The sequence below is a fragment of the Artemia franciscana genome, chromosome 2 (genome assembly GCF_032884065.1).
Source record: "Artemia franciscana chromosome 2, ASM3288406v1, whole genome shotgun sequence".
NCBI classification, from domain to species: domain Eukaryota; kingdom Metazoa; phylum Arthropoda; class Branchiopoda; order Anostraca; family Artemiidae; genus Artemia; species Artemia franciscana.
In genome coordinates this window covers 43,192,588-43,218,700 of record NC_088864.1, presented here as the reverse complement: position 1 = coordinate 43,218,700, position 26,113 = coordinate 43,192,588, and the positions used below count along the sequence as shown (strand labels likewise).

Genomic DNA, 26,113 nt, shown 5'->3' with positions numbered 1-26,113 from the left:
TGCAATGTTACTTTATTGCATATAGCCAAGTCTCGGTTTCTACTGAATTTCCCACATGAAAACAACCAATCGACGACAGTTATACCTGGTAGGGATGCAACTTAGGATTCCAATCGACAAATTTTATTAACGTAAATTCTTAAATCAGTATAAGAAATAGCAACAAGACATAACAGGCAGTATGGAAAGAAAATATACGAATAAATGAATATCCATTTCATTTGGAATGAAAAAGCACCAATTTTCTACAGACATACTAAAAGCAGTTGACAAACGACAGTTTCAAAACGAGGACAAATACAAAAAAAAATCATATATAAACTCCTATGTGCTCTAATATCACTAATGTTTGACATACATACTTATAATTAGAAAAAAAGGAACACTTGGCATTTACGAAGAAAATTATACTTCCAGATGACTAGACGCACTAAAAATAACATAGCGTTCCGAATCAAATATATCATAAAGGTTATGGGGCCAAATATCATCGTTACAGCAATCCAGGTCACCCAGACATTTTCCTTTGCACCTCTCCAGTGTACTTTCAATATCCTTGTATTGATCGTCTAATCTGTCTTTCACGGACTGATAATGCTCTTCCAGCTTTTTCTTATCATCATATCCTTTCAAAACCATTTCATCAAAAATTTTAGATCTTAACTCGTCATATTGGTCAGAATTTCTCTTCGAAACAAGAATTTTTACCGCCTGCTTATTCTTTTTTATTTGTGCATACATACTGTTCTCTATGTCCTTCTTCGTTTTTTTCTTCCAATCTTTTAAAGTCACGAGTTTTTCATTACAGGATTTTTTCAGTTCTGCAAAAGCACTTTTCCAGAAGGATTCAAAAGTTTCGAGGGCCATTTTCTTCTCTGCCTTCTTACAATCAATTTCGGCGGCTACTCTTCTATCAGCTGATTCTCGTTTTTCATCTGTTTCTTTAACAGTTTCTGACAGTTTTTGTTTCTTCACAGAAAAAATGTTTTTTACGGTCCACTTTTTCATTCCGTTTTCTTCTAATTCCATTGAAGAACTGCTTAACGTTTTCTCAAGTTTGCTACGAACTTGTTTAATCTTTTTTTTGTACTCATCTCTCTTTTCAAAGACGGATTTAGCTTCAAGAATTTCTGTCAGTGATAAAAGAAGTTCAGGAGGTTCGAATGGTTCGTACCTACTGAACGGGAGAACTTCTAAAATTTGGTCTGTTTCTCCTCCCCTATAGCGGATAAGGAGGTTCCTATGATTAGCATCATATGTCTGATTAGAGTAAAGGTATATAACCTCGCCTAGAGCCGAATCTTCATCTGGTTCAGTAAATAAACCGGGATACATTACAGCATCTTCACGTATAGCTTGATGACACTCATCTGGGACGTTGTTATATCCTGCTTTGATATGCACAAAAATAGTAGGTAAACCAAGCGGCTGACCCAGTTCATTACGAAGACTTATATGCTTGTATCCTGGAGACATAGCATTGATAGGTAGAACCCGATGACCGATGAAGCACCCTGACTCTTCATAAACAGCCAGTCGTAGACTAGCGAGATCCGGAAAAACAACCCTGGAAACAACAAAAGGATTCTCGTCGTACCACGGATTAATTCCATTCGAAGGTATAGTCTTTGTACGAAACTTTTTGCGATGTGTATCAACTGGTATTCCATATATTTCCACCTCGACATACGTCCCAATCCTTTTATCAGAGAGAAGCTGCCCTGATATTACCTGAATAGAAACAAATTCAGCAGCAATACCATCAATTCTTGACCGAGAAAAATTGACAGCTATAGATTCGTTTTCGTGTCGTATTTTCTGCGGTTTAAGAAGGTATCCACAGCGGTTGTTAAATTCAAATAAGCCTAAGTTTAGCTGCATAGGAACATCTAAACTCTGAAAGTTCAGTGCTACCATTTGGACACCTGTATTCCAAAAAAGATGAGGCATAAAATTATCAGAAAAGAATCGAAATCCATCGGGGTAAACTCGGCTTAATTGCCGTTTGTTATAGTTTACAAACTCAACTGATTGCTCTACTAAAAGGGTCTCAGCTTTCGATTCAGTAAACGAGGACATTTCATAACTTTTGTTTTGTAATTCAGCCTGCTCAAAGGAATGAAAACGAACAGGTTGTATATAATTGACGAGGTCAGAAATTTCAGCACACGCTTCAGTTTCTTTACCAACAGTACCCTTTTGAGCCATTATCGGTTGTCGCAGCTGCATTTGTTTTGTACTAAGCTCTCCTGCTTTTGAATCATTTGGAGCTTCTTCCATTACATCATCATCACCACCTTCTTCATTTTCATCAATGATATCAGGTTTCGTTTTGATATCAGCATTCTTTTTATTTTTTATTATTATCTTGCGCTTTAGGAGTGAGGGTGGAGGTAAAGGATGGTTAGGCTCGAGTGGATAACCGTCAATTGCCCCGTCGAGTAACATCTCCCCAAATGATTCTCGGCAATATTTGGCAATTTTGGCTTGATTGATTTTGCTACAATGATTTTCAAAAGACAAAATAACAGGGTACTCTGAAGTTTTGAAAGCAGATTCAGCAATAGCATCAATGGCATCTTTTGCTAGAATCTCCTGAACTAGAGTATGACCGTGCACTACAATTGGTTCATTGATAAATGTCCCATCCCAAAAATCAAGTTCAACACAGCGACTACCAGACAGTAAAACTTGTCTATACATTTCTGACGACGACTTGCTTGTAACCTGGTTTCCAGTTAGATACGTATTATGTGAAGAATTGATAAAATAATGTGCTAAAGGCTCGGTCATATCATGAGAAAGATCCAGTTTATCGAGTTTCACCGGTAAACACTCTTCACTGATAAGATAACGAAACAAACCTTCATGCGAAAGTCCACGCCTTGTAGATGGCTCATACAGACGTATTATATTTGAGGCCTTTCTCTCATAGTCATAATCTATACACCTTTCAATCTGCACTGGAGTGACCCGAGGATCTGTCTGCACTTCTCTTAAAAAATCTACTACTTCATCAAATGTTAAATACTTCTTCTTTTCCTTACAGATTTGAGCAAAAATCTTATCAATTTCTGGACGGACCGTCAACTTGCGGTAAAATTGATAAAAAAGGTCATAGGTAAAATATTTTGAATGTATGTATATGTTTCTCTCCGTATCTGACAAAAACACGTCCGTGTCTGACGAAAACACAGAAACACTAGCAAATTTAAGCGCCTGTTCGACTTGTCTCCTATCTTCGTTGTGCGAGGCAAAATGTTTCACTACAGAACTAACTGGCAATAATCCAGATCGGTCAACATTAAATAATAATCTCGTATAGGCTTTTTTGAGGAATACTTCAACTGATCCATTAAGAGCACGCAGATTATATGCCACTTTCAATATGTCATCACACCAAATCTTGGCAACATCCTTACTGTCACAACTAAAATTCAAAAACTGGACATTCACAAAGTCATTGGAATAACAAATTGTTACAGTTTTATCTTTCAGACTATCATAAGACTCAAAGTTTGCACAGTATCTAGGACTAGGAGTTTTAGCATATCTTCCTGTTCTAGTGTCCCGAATGAAACTTATATCCAAAAAATCAGTTTCACCGCAGTGCCTAGTCCAAGACAGGAAAAAACCCTTTTCATCAACTTTCAATGTAACAGGGGTTAAAACAGGCGAATCTTCATCCCACTTGTAGAATTCTTCACCTTCTATAAGAGATTGATCCAATAGAAGATCCATCTTTAAGAAGATCACCCTGGAAGAGAATGCAATGAATCAGTATACCCGCCAAAATTTCCACTTGTAGTAATAAAGAAGAGATAAGAACCGCAAACATGATACGAACAATTTATTAATTGAACTACTTATATACTACTTATTTATGTGTATTTTCTTAAGAACAAAATAAAGAATAACAGGAAAAGAACTAATGTCTTGCAATGTTTTTCTTACTAGAAAAAGCAGCATAAAAGACGGTAGTATTGAGTCAGCTGAGGCGTAAGTTTTTTAGCACTCGAGGCAATACCCATTTTCACACCCCGTCTTCTTAACAGCATCAGTGACTTTCATGAAATGTACTTAATTATTATTATTTCAATTTATTATTCAAAAAAAAAACACCAATAATAATAAAGATCATAGAAGCGAACTTGTTAAGGACCTAAACAACAACAAAAACTGAAAATGAAGAAGAGAGAAAAAAAGAAAACATGGGCAATTAAAGCAAATTGAATAAACATTTAGAGAAATATAACATCAAAATTTTAGTACATAGTTATATAGCGTCCGAAAACTTGTGAATAGCTCGACACTGGAGGGTATTAAATTCCATTGAAGTATATATTTATAAATTGGGGATTGCTGGGCGGAACTAGAGATACTTGGGGAAAATGAAGGAACGGTTGGATGAACGGAGACAGTGGTTTTCAGAATTATTACTATTAAAAAGAGATAATAAGTGAGGAGGAAGATTTTTAGGGTAAGCGGAGTATGCAAGGGATAGATTTAATTTTTTTATGATTTGTTCAAAAAAGATAATACCGAAATCGGAGTACAAATCCTTGGTGGGATATAGTCGTGGCGACCTAAAAACTGCTTTGACGGCACGGTTTTGAGCAGATTTTAATTTATTGGTAACTGAACGATAAGTATTGCGCCAAACAGATCCGCAGTATGAGATATATGGGTAAAAAAAGAATAATAAAGGGTGACAATGATATCAGAAGGGAGAAAATAATTCACACGATTAATCATACTAACCTGTCGCAAAATTATGGCTCTGATATAGGACACAAGAAACTTGGCAACTTCAACCTGCGGGAGGAGATTGGTAGACTATTTTAGGCCAAGTGCTGGCTGAGCTTCATTTTTTTTGTAAGGGGTTCGAAATAATACAACCTGACTTTTCTTGCTGTTAATGGCCATGCAGTTAACGAGACACCACTCCTGTACTCTATTCAGAGGGATTTGAGTAGAGGTGACGACGGATGGTAAATTAGGACCGGTGATGAAAAAGTTGCTATCGTCAGCAAAAGTACTGGGTGCACTGATGGACCCAGGTCCGTAACCAAATTATTAATATAAAGGAGAAAAAGTATTGGACCAAGAACAGAGCCCTGTGGGACACCCCTCCGGAAAGGTAGGGGATGCGAAGTCACCACGCCCAGACTCACACTCTGTACTCTACCAGAGAGATAAGAGCCAAACCATGAGAAAGGAACTCCACGAATCCCTAGGTTATTGAGTTTGCTTAATAAAACACTGTGATCAACCATGTCATAAGCCTTTGAAAAATCCAGAAATAAGCCCACTACAGTAGTTTTAAGATCAAGTTGGGAACGTATAAACTATGTGGCGTCTATTAGTCATGAGAAGTTGAAAATTTGGCACGGAAGCCATATTGATGAGGAGAAATCAACGAAACTGGTGAATGATTCCCAAATAAAAAGGGAGAAAGACGTCGGAATATAATTCTCTCGAGCAGTTTAGATATAACTGGGAGAAGTGAGATTGGACAATAATTGCTTATCTCAGACGGATCGCCTTTTTTATGAATCGGGATAACAATTGCTGATTTAAATATTTCTGGGAAGACTCCATTGGTCATAGACAGGTTTGCTATGTGCACAATGGGTTCACAAATATAGGAAGATACGGTCCTAAGAAGCTTATTACTTATGCCAAAGAAGTCAGGTGTACTACTATTAGAGAGAGATTTAATAACCTGAAGCACCTCTTTGCAATCAGTTGGAGAGAAAAACATGGATCTGGGATTCTTGCTAGGGTGTACTGACTGGGAGAAGGAACAGGAGTTAGCATTTGGAATATTAGTGAAACAATTATTAAAAGCATCCGGTACTGAAATTGGTTCAACTAATCTGCCACTGATGTCCCTATGGTTAATAGGTACAAATCTTGATTTCTTTTTTTTAAGGAATTTCATTTACTGTAGACCAAATTTTTTGCAAGTTCCTTTTGCAATGAGAGGTTTTTGAATAATAATAACTTTTCTTTGCTTGCCGGATGAGTTCAGTATATACGTTTTTGTATTTTTTATAATTAGTCAGGTCAATAACGCTACTGGTTTTGCAAGCTAACTTATATAGGGCATTTTTTCGGTGTGAAGAGATTATCAGGCTATTGAACATCCAGGGGCGTATATGGGTATTTTTTCGGTTTGATTTACGAACTGGAAAGGTTGAACTGATAAGATCACTCAATCCATGTGTATAACTATTTGTGGCTGAATTAACATCCTGACAATCCAAAATCTTGGACCAGTCAAAGGATTTCAAACAATCCGTGAACCAGTTCATATTAACAGTATTATATATTCTATTAGACGTAGGGGCATTGGTTCTACGGGGTTGAGTAGCTGATAGGGAGGGTAAGGAAAGATAGATTGGAAAGTGATCTGACAGGTCAGAAAATATTATTTTGGAGGACAGGTGGTTTCCCAGGGAAGTGGATACAAAAATGTTGTCAATTAAAGTAGCGGTAGATCTCATAGGATCAACTGTAGTAGGAAATAGGATTGTGGGAAGAGGACCACTTGAGGTAAATGTTTCAAAGAAGGTATCACAATCTATATTATTGCTAAGATTTAATAAATTACAATTGAAGTCCCCAAAAACTATTGCCTTCTTTTGTGGTAAATTAATAAAACTAGAAAAATTATCAAACAGATTACAAAAGAAAGGTGTCGGAAATGAGGGTGGTTTATGAAATAACGAAAAAATAAAAGAATTCTCGTCTACACTTATTGAATAAATGCATCTATTATTTATAGGTAGCAAGAACAAGAATTCACAGTCTAATAGTATTATGAATTTTAGAATTGATCGGATGTAAAGAAAAATGCCGCCAGAGGACTTGGTTAATTTTCTTTCAATATGAATAGCTTGAAAGCCAGTGAGGGAAAATTCAGCAGTATCATCAATTTCTGAAAGCCGCGTCTCCGTTATTCCAATTATGTCGAAAGGGCAGTAACCATTTGTTACCTAGGTTTCACATTTTTCAAAAAATCAAAAGTGTCAAGATATTTACAGTTAATTTGGTTTAAAGGGCTATCGGGACTAGCTAAGGTCTTGGTGGGCAGATTATTTTGGTTCGTAATAGTTAAAAACAACAGTATTGCACAGTGATAAATTCGTGAGAAACGCAAATCTTGTTCAGTGCTTGTATAGTCCAATTCCTTCATTTAAGGTTTGGGGTTTTCTTTCTGCTGTTAACAATGTCACGTAGAAAAGGACACCGTACGCTATAGGAAACATGGGATTCATCACAGTTAGCACATTTGGGCTGCAATTGACACGGTGAATATCGTGTTCCCTCATGAGGACCAGCACATCGAGAGCATTTCGGGAAAGAACTTTTGCAAACAACCTGTAGGTGGTTGGGTGAACGGGACTTGTTACAGCATCGTGGAAGATCGTGAAAAACAAATACTCGAATTGGTTCACACTCAATCCAAATACCATCTTTTAAAGCATGGTCGAGTGACCAGGCATCCGTGAAACAGAGCTTTACGGAATTCGAGTTGCCAAGACGAGTAGCATCAGTGATCCCAGGGACCTTCTTAAAAATAGCGAGTTCAAAATCCCTTTCAATGCCTTTAACTAAACCATAGTAGTTTTTGGATTTCATTTTCACAATTGAGGAGGGTAGGACAGACTGGGCCGAGACACAGAACTCCAGGGCAGCGGTTTTATCAACGTACACAATCATCTTGTCACCAACAGGTTTAACCGACAGAATCGATCCGTGACCGCAAGCTTGTTCCAGAGCTTGTCTGCGTTTTGTACGATTGCTCAAATCAGGCGAAACCTTAGAGATAATCACAGTGGCATAATTTTCATCGTCGCGAGACGAAAGGGATGGGACATTGGTTTCGTAAGACACCATTTTAGAAGACACAGTTTTTAGCATCTGTTCAAAGCTATTTACTTTCGCAGCTAATCTAGAATATGCTACCGCTGGTATACAGGGGACTTCAGTAGGTACATGACGAAATGAAAAAATATAACAAAGCTGCTTTTTATAACTCAGAAGAGAAATGAATTGCCAGTTTTTCTTTCTTCGCCTTTTATTTGCTCTTCATTTTGTGCTATTGCCGCAGACCGGCTTCAACTCAAACTTTCTTGAATTGGTTTCTCCCGAGCCCATAAGAGAAAAGGAAACACAGGAAGGTGAAGGCAGCATATTTCTCAATATTGTATTCTAAACACTGGTAATCCTCACACCATCCGGGATGAAAACACCGCTGTTTTATCTTTTGTATTGAAAGATCAACTGGGAAGACAGTCAGCTTTGGTTGATTAAGACCTCATGAAATAAGGTACTTCCTTTGGTTTTCGCTAGAGTTTGGCTTCCTTTTACATTATACTTTCAAATTCCTCACTACAATTTTCGACAACATCTCCACTCAGTATTGAATATTAAGAAGTGTTCCAGTGAAATCGACCGTTAACTCTTTACATAGCTCAAACACAGAAGATGATGTACATTGCGTTTTCACCGAGATTCAATTGCATTCAACGTAAAACTTTCCCAGACAGTCTTAACAAAGTCATTATAATCGACAACTAATGATATGATGTATCCGAGCATGGTAAAACATGTAAAAAATACCTTGTTGGATCTTTATCGGAAATATTCTCCGCTATATTTGACTCCTTCTCATAGCCTGTGTTGATCGATGGCGTGACATCAAATTACCATAAAGAGCCAGAGGCACATATTTGGAATAAATTTTTGCTTAATTTCTGTTCGTTGGAAGTTTTAACATTGCTCATTACTATCGTCCCAGGCAAAAACTTATCTCCTAACTTGACTGAGCTACTCCATAGTATTCAAAAGCACACTTGTCCTAGGGAGCAAAAATTCTGGGTCTAAAACCAAGTCTTGCTTGTCCTTCTCAAGCTTTGTATACCTCTCAACCTCGTATTGTAGTCGAGTTTTTTTTCCATTATCCTAAATACAATAGCTTTTAAAGGGTCTCGTGGGCTCATTTTCTTTGAATTCTAATTACTTTTCAATTGTTTAGGGAATTTCTTGCCTTTTTCTTCACTCATAGTCAAAGTTTGACCGATAATCCATGAAGGCAGCCTTGTCTCTTGCATTTGGTTTGTTCATATTATCTTGTCAGGCTTCAGTTGAATTTTTTCAAACTACTAAACCTTCAGACAGAAATAAATCAAATGCCAGCATTAACAGATTTTTAAGGCCAGTTGCTAGGGGCTACTAGACCAGTCCCTTTAAACCTGGTTTAATTTAAACGACTCTGTTTAAATCCAAGATTATTTAAAAGTAGAATTAAACGGTAAAATAAAAAGATTCTATTCTACTAACATTTAAATTCACTTTTCGGTATCAACGACTGAAGCTAAGCAGTGCTAAAATCAACCATTTCTCTACAGTAAAATCATAAAGTCTTATCAAGAGAAGGAAAATACAACGTAGACTGAATTTGACTGAATTGAGCACCTGGGAAATGGATAAGGCCAAAATAGACGACTTAAATGACTTCATAAAAAGTGGGGGCTACATCTGAACGACCACACGAAATCAAATTATACACGAGCATAAGCAGGTTTTTAAGGCATGAGTTGTTACCAATCCAGTTCCTTTAAACCTTGGTTAGTTCAGACTAATCAATCGAAAAACGACATAAGAAAATTAAAATTAAACGATAAAATAACACGACTCTATTCTTCTTACAAGCGAATTCAGTATTTGATATCTACAATTGAAGCTGAGTTTTGTCAAGATCAGCCATTTCTTTACCGAGAAATTTGAAAATGCAAAAATGTTATCAGGAGAAGGAAAAACCAATTTAGACTGTCTCAGAATTGAGGACCTGAGACCCCAATGAGGTCAAAATAAACGGCTTATACAACTTCGCAAAACCAAGGGGGGTTCCCCCACCCCTTCGAGCCATTCTAGGGGGAATAGGTCAAATCTTGAATTAGAAGTATTAGAAGGTGTCCACCAAGAAAATCTTTAACAGAGTGCAAAAAAACTTCCACAGAAAATAATTCTTTAATGACTCATAATAGCATTTTCGTAAACTTGTTCTTAACAACACTATCATTTTCACCAAACGAGTTATTTATTTTGTCTGCATGGATACTAGAACATGATAGTTTCCATTCTATCTAGATGATGGATAGCACTAAACAAAACAATGAACATTCTGACATCTGACAACGAGAACATCCTGATATCAAGAAACACAAAACAAAAGGATATAAAAAAAAAAAATGCGAAACATATTCCATTTTTGTATCTTTTTTTTTTTAATTACCTACCACTATATCCTTCTTTTTTTGGATATATATATATATATATATATATATATATATATATATATATATATATATATATATATATATATATATATATATATATATATATATATATATATATATATATATATATATATATATATGCATATATATATATTATTTTATGTTGTCTCATTCTATATATTATCTTTTTAATGATTGACTAGAATATTTACAGCTTTATTTGACGCAAAATACCAATTTCCGTAGCCATTGCTAAACAGAATCTTATTTTATGTAAAGCGTTGTATATAAATAAAACCCATTGACGGCCAAATATTTTAAAAACTTAATTTTATATGCTGAATGCTAGTACAGCAATGTTATTGCGTAAGCATACGCTTAATGGTCTGCTGAGAGCTGACTGTCATGTGTAAAACTAAAAAAAAAATCTATTATTTCTTTCTTGGTATCTCAAAATTTTCTTTACATATTTTTATCTTTCCTGTATCGTAATCCTAGGATTTTTGGAAAGAGTATCTTTATATAAAAATTATTCCAAGCAGCAGTTTAGATACTGTCCCCTTCCCCTCTTCTAGCCGTAAATGTTTTAAAGTCTATCGCGTCATTTGCATTTTACTGAAAAGGTTTGTGTATTCTGAACAGTTGATTCAAAATATCGACGATAAATGAAAAAAAAAAAATCACTAGAATAATCTAGAAGATTGAAAAGAACTAATAAAAATAAACTTAATATTTAATATGTAAGGATAATAATCCCCGGAAACTCAGCAGTTGAAGATTTCCTTTTTCACTATCATTGTTTTCCGAAATTATGAAAAGGACTTCTGCGGTTAGAGAAGGGGGAAGGGGGCAGTAACTAAACTTCATCCTGAAGTAATTTTGCTCATTTTAGATTTGACTTGAATATTCAATTTAGCTTTCACTCTTTTTAAGATTTATTTATTCATCTATATCAGTATCCATTATTTTTATGCTTGATATAATTATTTGTTTTAATTTCTTTTCATTTTGGATTTCATTTATTCTTTAATTGTAATTTTTGGTCGTTTCAACTTTGAATTAATTTTTTTTTACTTTAATTTCTGTTCGTTTTTGATTGCCAAATTTTGTTATTATTTCTCCAGTTTTCATGTCTTTGGCTTAAAAATTAAAATATTGTATTCTAATTTAGTAGGAGTAATTAATGTATTTTTGTTAATTTCAATAACCATACTAAAATTCCCTGTAGGGGAACGTTTTTTTTTTTTTGTTTGTTTTTCTTTTTCAACAGAAAACTGAATATTAGGAACAAATAATCAATATAAAAAATACAAAAATTCATACAAAGAACCGCTACTTGTATCTATTCATAAAATAATATATTTATTCAAAATTATTAGTTGTGGTAAAAAAAAAATTGTTTCATTTACTTTTCATTTTGAAGCCGACATGTTATATGTTTTCCTTTTAACACAAGTAAGACCATGGACAAAGAGTAAATGTAAGAGCGCCATCTATTTCAAAACAAAGATAACTTTATCAAGATTTGAAGCATAGAATAACAATGTGGTGTTTTTCTTGCCATTGATAGCATTCCGTGTGCAATAGCACTTACTTCTGGCATTGTTTTGGACATCTTACTAGACAACTTAAATCTTTTGTACAAAATATCCTCTTCAATGGGGAGGGGGCTGTTTTGCCTTGTATGTAAAACGTTGCTAAAAATTATACCCATATTCCGTTTTAGTTTTGTCTGACATCTACAATTTATTTTATTAATAACGTATTGGCCTGCCGTTGGTTATTCCATGGACATTGTGCAGGTTTCAAGGTGGTGGGATTAATATTTGGTGATATTTGATATAAAATACTTTTCCGTATCTCATTTGGATCTTCCTACTCTGCATTTTTTTTTAAGATTATAATGATTCCCTTGTAATACAATCTACGTTAAGGGGATGATTAAGTGAACTGATGGAACTCGAAAATCCCATGTTAAATTGAAAATTTATATTTAAAAAGTACTCGAGTATTCATTGGCGGAAGATGCCGCTTTTAATATCAGGCCATAGCTTCTTAAAGATGCTACAAAATGTTTGAAAGGATTTTGTTCTATTTCCTCTAATTGCTTAGAAATCTTAGAAAATGTCTAGGTCTTTTTCACAAGTGTACTCTATGAAGGATATTGCTTTTGGAACAAAATCGGTACTATCATGAGCAGAAGACAATAACCTATAAGATGATTGGAACCATTTTTTGATGTATTTTCCTGTTTTCTAACAGTCCCCTAGAATATTTTCAGCTACCTGAAATTTTTACAAGTCGGTTGCCAGAAAGAATCTTTTCAGATCACCGATAATATCCCCCAGAGACCAAAATGACAAGCTGGTATAATCAGCTGCTTGTTAATAGAGGTTGAAATTTTCATAAATTATTTCAATGCAAAGAAGTAACCTAGAAATGAGAAATAGTCAGGAGCCTTCAGTAAAGTTGTGCACACAAAGCCGAATTCATGGGGAAAATTAAATCAAAGCGAGGTATGCATCTTAAAAGTGTTACCAAACATAGACAGCGCCTTTGTAAAAAGTATTTAGAGCTTGGTAGATGCAAATATCCAAAATACCTAATAATGCGGTACGCCGAAGAACTAGACAAGTCAAGAGATTTAGGTCAAGCGACAAACCTTGAGATGGAGCAGAACCCCCTAGCTTCTTCCCCGTTGCCCTACCGGATCGTGACTGGTGGTAGAAACTTGGATTGCGACGAATTGAAGGATTGCCGACGGATTTTTGATCCTGAATTTTTCATGCGCGATCTGGAGATTAAAGTTTGGAAGCACAGGTGAGCTTTATTTTATACTTTATTTATTAAGCCGAATTCTTATGCGTTTTCATTTAAAATGTTTTTAAAAATCCAAGAAAGATTTTTCTTCTGGGTCTTGATAAAGTTTTCAAAAATAAGAGCTCTGAGTCACAAGGTCCTTCTAAATGTCAAAATCCATTAAGATCCGATCACCCACTTGTAAGATAAAAATGCCTCAATTTTTCTATTCTTTCCAAATTAACAACCCGCAGCTCCCCCAAAGACAACGGATCCGTTCCAATTATGTCAATCATGTATCTATAACTTTTGCTTTTTCTTCCCATCAAGTTTCATCCCGATCTCTCCACTCTAAGTATTTTCCAAGATTTCTGGTTTCCCCGTCCAACTCCCTCCAATGTCACTGGATCTGATCGGGATTTGAAACCTGTGTTCTAAACAATAAGATCCATCTAAATATCAAATTTCATTAAGATCTGATCAGCCGTTCGCTTATCACCTCCGAACTACTTCCGTTTTTTATTTTTTCGTTTTTGAGTAATTTTTTCGAAGCTTGTGTCCTCCAATTTTCATTCGTTATGAATAACATCTAAAAATTTCGCAGTGGAGCGGCATCGATGACTTCGTGTCATTGCTTATAGTTTTTGATTTGTGAATCCTTTTCGTTTTTGGGATTAACGACACTTGTGACAACAAAGGTCCTTGCGCCGGTGGCGTATTTCCACTATTCAGCAATTTGAAATGTCGAACAAAACGAAGAAATGTTTATCGAACGATGGATCGATTTCGAAGCATGACGACCCAGGGCCTTTACGATTCCGGGACATTTGTTTAAATCCCCGCCCCCCCAAAATAAGATCCTGGGAAAGGGTCTATATGTTGGCAAGTTCTTCATGAGTTCCATCTAAATATCAGATTTCATTAAGATTCATCCATTTGTTCATAAGTTAAAAATACCTCAATTTTTCTAATTTTTCCAAATTAACAACCCCCACCTCCCCCAAAGAGGACCACCCCCAAATTGCAACCCCCATTCCAATTATGTCAATCACGTATCTATAACTTCTACTGATGCTTCCCGTCAAGTTTCATCTTGATCTATCTACTCTAAGCATATTCCAAGATTTCTGTTTCCCATGGATCCAATTCCACCATTTCAGATGCTCCATGGAGCATCTGAGACATAAGATCCTTCTATATATCAAGTTTCATTAAGATCCAATCACCCATTTGTAACATACCTCAATTTCACGTTTTTCAAGAATTTTGACTTCCCCCTCCAACTTCCTTCAATGTCACCGGATCTGGTCGGGATTTAAAATGAGTTTTAAAGCACAAGATCCTTCAAAACATCAGATTTCATTTAAGATCTGATCACCCTTTTGTAAGTTACAAATAACTCATTTTTTCTAAATTTCCCGAATTACTCTCCCCTCCCCCCAACTGCACCAAAGAGTACCTACAAAAGTAGCTTAGGCATTGCAACAGCTTTATTCCAGATTGCTCTGCAGGCATGTAATTTTTGGAAAGTATAATGCCTAGAGCTTTGTTAGAGTGTGAGGATAATTGCTATGACTTAATCCAAGATTCTAGTTCAGAAAGGGAGGGGGCAACTGAATACTGGAAGACTTATATCTTTGTGGTTTGGCTTAAGGCTGGATAATGTTAACTCCTGAACTGGTTAACTTCTTTTGGTTTTGATCAGGGTTTTGGGGGGAGGGGTCTATGGTCCTAGTCAGCAGATAAAATACTAAGCCATGTGAGTGTAAATACCACTTTTTCCAAAGAACAACTCTCTACTGAATGATAACGTTTGGGGTAAAACTTCACAAAGTAGAGATTTGTCATTACAGTTTCTATTAGAGGAAGAAGAACAGCAAAATTCAATGTCATTTGCCACATAGCAGCAAACAATTATTTAGAGTTTGGGCATAAAAGTGCCTTGGAACAATATAGAATACAGAAGAATATTATGTTTAAGGTTTAACAGGATATGAGTCAAGATATGAATAAGAATTCCACACACCTAATGAAAATGAACATTGTTAGACCATTTAACTAAATTTTCTTCAACTAAAAGTGAAGTTGGTACTGCCAAGTGATATTTCTTTCACATTTTTATAGGGAATCAAAACACCACTAAGCATCAAAATGGTTTAGATCTGCAAAACACTTCACTTTTTCCAAGCTGAAGATTAAGATTCCATACAACTAATTTTTAAGAGGCAGCCATCTCTTCAAATCTTTACTAATCTAATTCAATTAGCAGCGTTTCTCTGTCATACCTACAACAAAATCATGCTACCTTCTAATCCTTTTCTTAATTCTGATAGAGTGAAATGAATTATGGACACTTATATTTTAGTTCCTTAATTTTTCAGATTATCTATTAACATAACAGAATTAGGGAAAAGTATGTGTACAAAGGGACAAAAATTGTAGGAAACTTGCAAAAACAAGCAAAACATGTTATAAACTCACAGTCCAGCTATTCATTTTTTTTTTTAAATTTCCACTTGTTCATTCAAAAATTCAAAAAATTATGTGATGGGATACCATTCCCACCCACCACGAAAAATAGCAATGTAGTGCAGAGCCTTTACACGTAAATGTATGATCCTAGGCATGTTCAACACAAATCATTGCAAATTCAGTACCACATATGTTGTTGACCTGGCCAGTTTTTGTTATCTGGAGTGGGTGATTTTAGCACTGTTGTGTTCTTGTTCTTTTTTTTCGGCTGGCAAGTTTAAGCAAACAGAATGAAGCAAGGACATTACATTGGCTTCTAAGTAAAAATGTTGATGAAACTGATGTGATATTAGAAACAACTTATAAGGAGGTACTATTGATGAATTCAAGTGTACAAGTGGTTTGCTTTTTGTGTTCAAATGGTGATGTGTTAACTGAGGACAAACCTCATTCTGGATATTCATGGATTGCCTGACATGACAAGAATGTTGAAATACTTGAGAGCCTCTGTTGGTTGTGCCAACCAATACTGAAGAACTATATGAGATTAGTGGGATATCTTGGTGCTTGGTTCACTAAATTTCAACTGAACATTTGACCATGAAAATGCTTGTTGACCAGTTTTTTGCTTGAATTCTGACTAACCACAAAAAAAATTTTGAGTTGAGACATGATATATTTTGAAACAACAGAACAAAATTATCTTGGTTCTGTCAAAGGGCATTACTGATCAAGAAACATGATACTATTGGTATGACACACAAAGAAAGCATCAGTCAAGCCAATAAGATAATATCATCACTAAATCCAAGAAAGTCACCAACCAAGTCAAATCAACATATAAGCACATCGTCATAGCTGCAAAAGGAGGATGGAGCTCATTTGGTCCTGGGAAGGGGAGAAGGTGGCAACCAATGTATAAAACGTTTCAGGGGGGATGGGGCCATATTCATTTTTGGGGAAGGGAAATTATTACCATCATACAAGTAATACTGCCATCTTATACCACATTGAATCGAATCTAGACACGCAAGTAGGACGGAAATAGCTAGCAAAAATGGAGCAAACAAAGGAAGAAAATCAAACTGGATAAATTTTGCAAAAAAAGCAGAAGCATGTAAATAGAATCTATAGATTGGGACTTTGGCTAGATATTTAGCCATCCTTCATATTTCCTCTCTCTAAAATTTTACCAAAAGACAATATAGCTACATCAATCCTGTATGGCTAAAGAAATGGGCATTCTGATTTTGTTCCTAGAGTTCTAGCATACTCATATTTTATGTTCCTGCCACTCATTAAGTCAGAAAACTTTGTAGCCTAGGGCTATATCTGGCTTTACTGGTAGGGAGAGGAGAGCTTAGGATGCAATTTGCAATGAAGTGATTAATAGCCTATATTTGGAAAGGCTATTGGGCAGTATATTTCTCCATAGTGCAGATTAAGGTAATTAAGGTGATGATATGTTTTATCTTAGTTCTTCTAGCAGAAACTTAAGATGCCATGTGACAATATTTAATTTGGGAAGATGTCGACAGGCACATCAAACAGTATGTTCATCTTTTAGGTGGTAAATTAATTTAAAGACTCCAAAATAAGAGATTCTAAACTCTTTGGTCCTCAGCAGCCTCCACAGAAAATTGCTCCTCTGCAAGAAGATCTCAACAACCTCTCTCAGTGGGCAACAACTTGGATGTTCAAGTTCAATCCATGCAAATGCAAAGTCCTGCATCTAATTTCAAACATCTCTTGCCATAGTTATAACATGGTTGACTCTGCAGGTGCCAATGTGTCCATTCAGGATGTTGAGGAAGACCATGATCTAGGGATAATCATTGACAATAAGCTTATATTTCATAGTCACTGTCAGAACCAAGCAGCTAAGGCAAATCAGGTCCTTGGTTTGATCAACTGCTCAGTGACAAGTTGCCAACAAATAGTTTACCAAGAAGCTTTACACAGCCCTTGTTTGTCCCCATCCTGAGTTCAATATTTTGGTTGCCAACCCACACCTTAATTGTGACATGGATTTTTTAATGGAGATACTGGAGAAGGTCCAGCATAGAGCAACCAAGCTCCCTTTAAAAAAAAATAATCTCCTATGACTAATGACTAGATAAGCTGAACCAGCCTATCCTAACATACAATTGAAAGAGAGGATATATCATCCTTGCATTTAAGATAATGACCACTGACACCATTAAGCCCATTTTTGATCACAGTGAATACACTAAAACACAAGGACACCATACAAAACTACATCAAAAACTTAGCGGAAAGCATGAAAAGTTCAGCTTCTTCACAAATCATATTGTTCCACTGTGGAATTCACTCAGCAAATATACCATGTTGACCAGATCAGTTGACAGCTTCAAAGTTGGTGTTGACAATGATTAGAACAACAAATAATGGAAGACGTAGTGGGACAAATCAGTATCATTCAACAGGGTCTATTAGGTGTCATCCACCCCTTCTAGCCCTCAAACACTCCTGGCTGGATACACATCTAGTGACACCCAACAAACTAAACAGTCCTGTATACATGTAAATAGTGATGTTTCACTCATGGACTGTGACATGAGTATCAAGTCAATGTTACCTGGCAACATCTACAGGTTCTTCAACCTTAGTTGCTAGAAGATGTGATATAAGTTAAAAAGTTTCCCAAAAAGAGTAGAGAAAAAAAATGCAAAAAAAAACCTGCTAAAGTTTTGGTCTAGGGTTATGTCCAGGTTTTAGTGAGGGGAGGGGGATACAACAAAACTGAAAGAAGGCAACATTCAATAAATATTCCCTAAAAAGAATTAATCAAGTTTTGAAAGTGTTAAAGTTAATTCAGAAGAGGAATCTTGAATCAAGGTTACTCATCCAAGTGCTAAACCAACAGCAAATGTAGTTTTTTTTTTTGTTTTTTTTTTTAATTATTTATGTAGAAGCAGATAACACCTTATAAAAATCTTTACTGTTAGGAAATGCAATTTAATGTGTTGAAGTTAATGTAGTAGAGAAGTGGATACTGGCTAGACATGGGCTAGTATTAAATATAAGGCAGAAACCAGAAAGAAACCAAGAAACACAAATATATAGCTTGTTGAAGGTGTCCAAAGAAGAGCCACCAAATGGATTGATGCTATATGCAGTCAGCCCTACTGCAGTAGATTACAATCGGCTAACCTCTGCACACTTGTTTTTTAGCATAGGTGTAATGACATGATGCTCACCTACAGATACTTCCAGCAAGCAGACTAGAAGCTGTTCACCTCTTCCCAACAAAGACAAACACAAAAACTTTCCAAAAAGCTGTACAATTCAATGTTAACACCAAGGTCTGACTAGATTTCAGCCAGGAACTAGTGAATGATTGCAAATTTGGCAACCTCACATGAGGAATTCAAAAAGAAGATCAACAAAGATTGGGAGGCCAAACCATGGAGATTACAGCGGGAAAACCCCTCCCAGTGCTTACTACCATAACACTCTTGGAAGACAATAGAATCAGATTAGGGTATGATGCAGCTTGTTATACCCAACCATCTCACACACTCAATCCAAAGTTGCTGTTGTGCAGTGGTGCCAACTCTAAATCACTAGAAAATGGTTCTTGAACCACACCTACCATGTGATCATTGTTAAAAAGTGGGCTTAATTTGCATCTCTTTAACACTCTATTCCTGATGGTTTGCTGTTTGACCTTAACACAACAACCAGATTTATTACTATCATCAATTATGGTGCATCACAGTTCTTGTAACTGATTTGCTCTGAAGTGTGAATTAAGGTAATCCACAACATACTGGGTGTTGTGGATTGCTACAGACATAGGTCTGTAGACCTATCCCTGAAAATTTCATTTCCCTAACCTAAACCTATCCAAGATAGCAAAAAGTAACTAAGCTAATATTTTATCAACACTAGTAGCCTCATGCATCCAATACAATTTCACAAAGATGGTGCCATTTTGTAATTGCATCTAGCCTACTGACTATTTTGAACCTGGTGAAAATCTAGCATTAACCTAAATATCAGGATCAATGTTGGGAAATACTTAAGTAATTGCTTAAGTAAAAAATCTGAGTACTTGTACTCTACTTAAGTAAAAAATTTCTAAAGTAAAAAGTACTTATACTTAAGCAAAAAATTGAAGTACTTAGGGTTACGTAAGTACTCAAGTACTATCTTGATGAGGCGATATGACGAATTGAACTGCCTATATATTAGTGGATGAATGGATTTTAATCTTTGAGAACAGCAAAAAGAATGTTATCATGGCAGAACTACCATATATATTGAATGGACAGTTTTTTTGTGATAAATATGATAAACAGTAAGAACAAAAGGAAATCAAGTAGCAAACAGGCTAGTGAACTTGTAGGCTCATTTTTGGGGTTGGCTTTACCTGAAGATAATAATGGCCCTGATTATAGCTTGTCTTCTAAAAAAAAATAAGGAAGATTTCTTTACAGAAAGACAATTAAAACTGAAACAGTCAAAAGTAAATTCTTTGGCACTGGACTACACTATGGATGAGATGTGACCCCTGTATACTGTTGAGAAGCCATTGTTCAACAATCTGATAAGTCTTGTACTCTATAAAAGGTTCCAGGAAGAAAAGCTTTAGCTGTGCAAATTGAAGCTAAGTTTTTGAAATAAAGAAAGATATGGTTTGTGATTTAGAACTCACCGCCTATATGTTGCTGACAACACACATTTGGTCTGCCAACAATGAAAGCTACTTGGGAATGACTGCGCACTTGCTCAATGAGGATTGAAATGGAAATCTTATGCCCTTGCTTGTTGCTGGTTCAAGGGATCATTCACTTATGACAGAATTGCTGAACAACTGAATGGCATATTTGCCAGGTATAAAATTGCAGTTCATGAAAATGAACGAGAGGTTTTAATCAACCAACTTAACAAGAAACTGAGCTGAAAACTTACCTGATTGAGGCATCTAAGCTACATTATGGGCTTGGTATTTTTGAAGTTAAAACAGTAGTCTATGAATATGCCAAGAGAAATGGTATATATTATCCTGCAGGATGAAATGCCAAACAACAGACAGGGGCAAGTTAGTATTACAGCTTTATGGCTAGAAATCTGTCACTTAGCTTAGGGACACTAGAACAAACCAACCTTGCAAGGGCTGCAAGTTTCAATCAACATACAGTTTCCACATTCTTTGACAAACTGAAGGGTGTCATAGAAAAATTCAGATTTTAGTCTCAGAATATATGGAATATGTATATATGTGACCTGACCAATGTAAAGAAGCAACACAAGGTAGTCACCGAGTCAGGGGTCAGACAAGTTGAAAGGAGCACTTCCACAGAGAGGAGCCAAACAGTTACAATTCTAGCAACTGTGTCAGCTCTTGAAAACACAATTCCCCCAGTCCTGGTTTTCCCAAGAAAAAAAAGTGACCCCCTAGAATGACCAAGGGAACACCCACTGGAACTCTGGCTGTTGGAGGAGGTGAAAGTATTTGGAATATGAATGAATATGGCCTGATCACCATACAGAAGCCACACAAGGTTGTTGCCAAGTCAGGGGTTATATAAGTTGGAAGCAGAACTTCCACAGAGTGGCCAAACAGTTACAATTCTAGCAACTGTGTAAGCTCTTGGAAATACAATTACCCCAGTCCTGGTTTTTAAATAGCATAAAAAAAAGGCATCAAGTAGTATGTCAAATTTACTGGTAAGTCAGTTATATGAACTGTCATAATTTTTTTTAAATTCATCATTTTCAAGAGCTTAAAAAGTGCTTAAATTTAAATTTATGGTAGAAGCAATTATTAAATTTGTAAAGAACAGAAAAAAGGCATTGAATGTAAAGATATGTCTTATTTATTGACATATTGACATTTTTTATTTACTTATAAATAGATGGCAAAAAGTAGCTAAACTAGAATTTTACCCCATATTGGGTTGTAGGCCCATTTCTTTGGATGTCCACCCTTTGACAAATTGAAAAAATAGCATATAGGCTTATATAAAAGGTAATATCCAATCTGCCTATAAAGATAAATATTTTTGCCATCTAGTTGGATAATTTGGTCAATCCTATAGCAATAATCAAATTTGTTGACTAGTTGACAAAAATTTTGCCCTACAACACTATTCCTTTTCCAACTAGTTGACAAGTAATTTCTCCCCAGCAAAACTTTCTTTCCAACTAGCTAGAAACAAAAATCACCCTAGGAACACTTCTATTAACCATTTAGTTGGTGAGTAACTTCCCCACAATTTTTTTTTATTAATCAATTAGCTAATGAAAAACTTTGCCCCAGTTTTGGTTTGTAGGCTATTTATGTAAACAGTGTTTTTATACCATGGAAATGAAGTTGTGCATAGTTAACATGTTTGTTTCTAGCTAGTTGGAAAGAAAGCATTGCTGGGGAGAAAGTCCTTGTCAGCTAGGCCTAATTGGAAAAGAAATAGTTTTCTAGGGTAAATTTTCTTGTCATCTAGTTGACAAAAATGATTATTGCTATAGGATTCACCAAATTATCCAACCAGATGGCAAAAATATTTGTCTTTATAGGAAGATTGGATAGTAGGCATACCTTTTTATATAAGCCTATATGTTATTTTTTCCATTTGTCTAAGGGTGGTGTCCCTATTTATTTAGGCTCCAATCACATAGCCTACAAATAAAAGGTTGTGCTAATCTTTAATCCAAAACAGTAGCTATCTTAAAAATGGCCAGTTGATAAACTTACAGTAAAATTCTAGCTGAGTGACTTCTTGCTATCTCAGAAAGGGGTTAGGTTAGGAAAATGAAACTTTCAGGGATGGGTCTACAGGCTAAAGTATATCCTTGGAAGGTATTTTAAAGTACCCAGCTCCACCCCACCCTCTAGAGAGACCTGAAATTGGCCAACATGACAGGTCTATACCTACTGAAATCCTGACAAAACAATATTTGCTGCTTACCAGTTGCTTTTTTTCAACCTTTAGTTCTGAAAACGTAGTTCCTGTTATTTGAGTGGAATTATGAGCCATATCAATGTTTTTTTTTTCAAAATTTAAGAAATGGATTTGCATATCTTTAAAACCGTATAAATTGGGATTGTGCAAAGTTGTGAAGCTGAAAACAAGTTTGTTGTACTTCATTCAAGCAGAAGATTTATTTTTCAAGATTTCACTTTTATAACATACATATTTTTGAAGGTCATCAAAGGTCACGGCCCTCTAGAGGGAGAAAGAGTGGAGGTAGGTAGTTCCAAATACCTTCCTGGGACATAGGCCTACTTCAGCCTGTAGATCCATCCCTAAAAGTTCCATTTTCCTAACCTAACCCCTTTCTGAGATAGCAGGAAGTCAATCAACTAGAATTTTATCTAACTTACCAATGGGAGTTGAATTTCAACTTGAATTAGTCCATATATTTCAGATGTTCGCCGGCACAAGATTCCAAAATGACGTATTACTTTTTTTTCTTTATAAAAAAATTTCTTTTTTTTTGAAGAAATTTTCTTAGATGGCAGTTTAGACCTACACGACGCTATCTAATGACCACTGACAAAATATGTGCAGTAAACTGAGGAAGGTATTATCATCAAATGTGCCCTTGAATCTATAAAAAAGCACGAACAATTTTGAAGGATGCTGCTGCTGCCGCTATTGCATTTCTAAATGAGAATTGATGTACAATCCAGCCACTTGTTTAGTATTGGAACCTTGGGCTCAGGCAGAGTTGCCAAACCCTAATGATTTTTCACTATTTCTATTTATATATACATATATTGCCTAAACAAAAAAAATATACTAAATCAGTATATAAATCACTAGGTTATTGAAAAAATTCACTAAATTGACCTAAGAATCACTAAAAGCTAGTGTTTTTTTCACCGGGTGGCAACCCTAGGCTCGTGTTCGGCATCGCAACTCCCCGTCAAGATCACGAAATATTTTATATCGTATCTTAGCTACAGTAAATTATATATAAAAAAAAATAAAGTTGTATCTAGTGAGAAAACTCAACAAAAGTAATCAAATTTGTTTTGCCTAATTTAAAGACACAATCATGGGAGTGATTAGGGGACTCGGCAATGCACATGTTTAGCATTGAAACCTAGCCTGGACGTGGCTTTGCAGTTCCCTGTCAAGATCGTGAAGTGCTTTATTTCGTAACCTGGCTATAATAAATTATAAAAAAAATCAAGTTGTATCTGTTCAGAAGGCTCACGGCACAGACGATAATAAATGTGACTTGTTTTGTCTGGTGTGAAGACATTTTTACAGTAGTGAACGTGGGACTGGAGCGAGAACCAAGCATCATAGAGGCACTTCTTATTCTGAAAATTATCAAAGTTTTTATAATTTTTGTGGGCCTTATTCTAATCAAAAAGGGTTTTTAAAGTGTTTACTAAATTTCCAATCAGTGAATTATTTGAAATGAATTATAAATGCATGCTAAAAAATGAATAAGTATGTAAGGTATGAAATATACAATGAATATTTAATATAATATAATATATAATTTAGCAGTAAAATGGCATACAATGAATACGATTCATTAATGTTTTATTAAGATAAATATGAAATGTTTAGAATTTGATACAAATTGAAATATGAAAAGGATCTTCTTTCTTCATCTTTCATTGAGTGAATTAGAATAAGGAAGTAACCAGTGCTTTACAATCATAGATTGAAAAATCAATTTAGATGGAAAAAATGGAAGCAATAAGCGATCAACGAGTAAACAAACGGTTCTTCTAGGGGTTGGTCTGGGGCAAGACAGAAATTTATGCACATAATCATAGACTAAAAATAAAACTAGAAGGAAAAAAATCAAAAAAGAAAAAAAAATACTGCTTTCCTGTTTTTTGTTCTGATAAAAGTCAGTATTTTAACATTTACTTCCTTTTGCAAGTATTGTATAACTGAACAAAATTATAAATACACAAGAGCTTTTGATTGCTCCAGTGGGAGTGGGGTTGTTAGATTGTTCGGTATTGCTTCCAACAATGACGGTTTAACCCTAATCCTTCCAAATTTGCTTGTGTGTCCTTTGGAGGAACATTAATAATTGGATCTTTTGCTGTGCGAGGCTAATGGGAATAGTTATTGATTGAAATAGGCACCGTAGATCCTATAATCTATACAAGAGCAAGTGTTGAAGGAAAGGATAAATGTGACTTCTTTGTTTTTTTTTTACTTATATTGCCTTTTATTAATTTTTTTGCCGTTTTTAAATGGATTAATCGGATATGATTTTGTTTAAAGGCACGTTGTAAAACTAAGTTCGGAGCTAGAGTCTCCTTAGGATGTTTTTATTTGCTTAGTCATGCTAATTTTGCTTTCTTTGTATTTTTGTTTTGTATGAGATAATATAGCTGTTATTGGCCTAAAAAAGTCTGGTTTTAACTATAAATAACATAGTTTGACTCTTAGTACCAGTGGTACCAGCTACCGGCCTTAAATGCGAGATTTTAACTTTAAATAAACTTAGTTCGAATTGTACTCTTGAACAGCTTCAGAAGTTTATGCTGTCTTATTTTGAAGGGGGGGGGGCAGTAGATGCTTTTCTGGTGATATCTGCCTTAGGGTGATCTTAAATTATATGGCAGTATTATTGACATTGAAGTTCAAAATTTTCAGAATATCCAGAGTGAAAAGGATTTCTGTTTGTGAAATCATGAATCTCTGTTGATTGTCAATTATATAGCTACGCTATTGCTTTAGTTACTCTTTTTGGCTCTTTAAACTCGGTATGGAATAAAGTGGACCAAGTCTGAAAAGAAACCAGTTGATATAAGAGCCCTAGGGTTTAAGAACTGAAAGTTAGACTTAGAGATGATGTAGATAGAGTTTTAAGAGAAGAACAGAGTGGTTTTAGGAAGGGGAGAGAATCTGGTTAACAAATTTTCCCTCTAAGATTAATAAATGAGAAGTCCCATAGCCATCACACCCCTTTGGTCCTAAATTTTATACATTATGAACAAGCGTTTGATTCTGCTGATACAAGAGCTTTGGAGAATGCACTAGATAAATGAAGTAAAGTAATTAGTGTTATGTACGAGAATAACATTGTAGTGGTTAAGGCTGAAAATGAGGTTAGTTACTGGTTTTGTACACAGTCTGGAGTTAAGCAGGGCTGTGCGTCTATTCATATGGATCATTTCAATTAACTTTGTCCTAAAGAACAAAACAAAGACAATGGGAAAACATGAAGTCAATAAGGGAAGGAAAACACTTCTAGACTTAAGTTATGCTGATGATTTGGGCATCCTAGATGAAAAGATAGGGAAGATAAATTAATTTTTAAAAGTTTTACTGCTTCAGGCTGCAAGAATAGGTCCGAAAAGTAATTTAAAGCGGACTAGGTTGCTATGAATAGAAATAAGTGAGGATGAATAGGTGATGCTGGGCAGCGAGAAGATTGATCAGGTGGGCAGCTTCACTTACTTACTTATCGCTTCACTTCAGTTTGATGAAGATAAGTGTACGAACCAAAGATTAGAATAGTGGTAGCTAGATTGATAAAAGTTGTCAATTATGGCTCAGAAGAATGGGTGCTCCAAAAAA

At 35.4% G+C, this 26,113-nt stretch overlaps 1 protein-coding gene across 1 annotated transcript; it reads right to left on the bottom strand.

The window, feature by feature from the left end:
- Window positions 1-23: 23 nt before the first annotated feature.
- Window positions 24-23,029, bottom strand: LOC136042137 (1-phosphatidylinositol 4,5-bisphosphate phosphodiesterase classes I and II-like). The gene is made up of 2 exons (XM_065727055.1): window positions 22,933-23,029; window positions 24-3,757 (listed from the first exon to the last, which is right to left on the bottom strand). Exon 2 carries the CDS (start codon window positions 3,739-3,741, stop codon window positions 406-408), a length of 3,336 nt encoding a protein of 1,111 aa, XP_065583127.1. The 5' UTR covers window positions 3,742-3,757; window positions 22,933-23,029; the 3' UTR covers window positions 24-405.
- Between the last annotated feature and the right edge of the window lie 3,084 nt (window positions 23,030-26,113).

Excerpts from the sequence above, each read along its gene's own strand:
- LOC136042137 (XM_065727055.1), bottom strand. The coding sequence starts at position 3,741 with ATGGATCTTCTATTGGATCAATCTCTTATAGAAGGTGAAGAATTCTAC.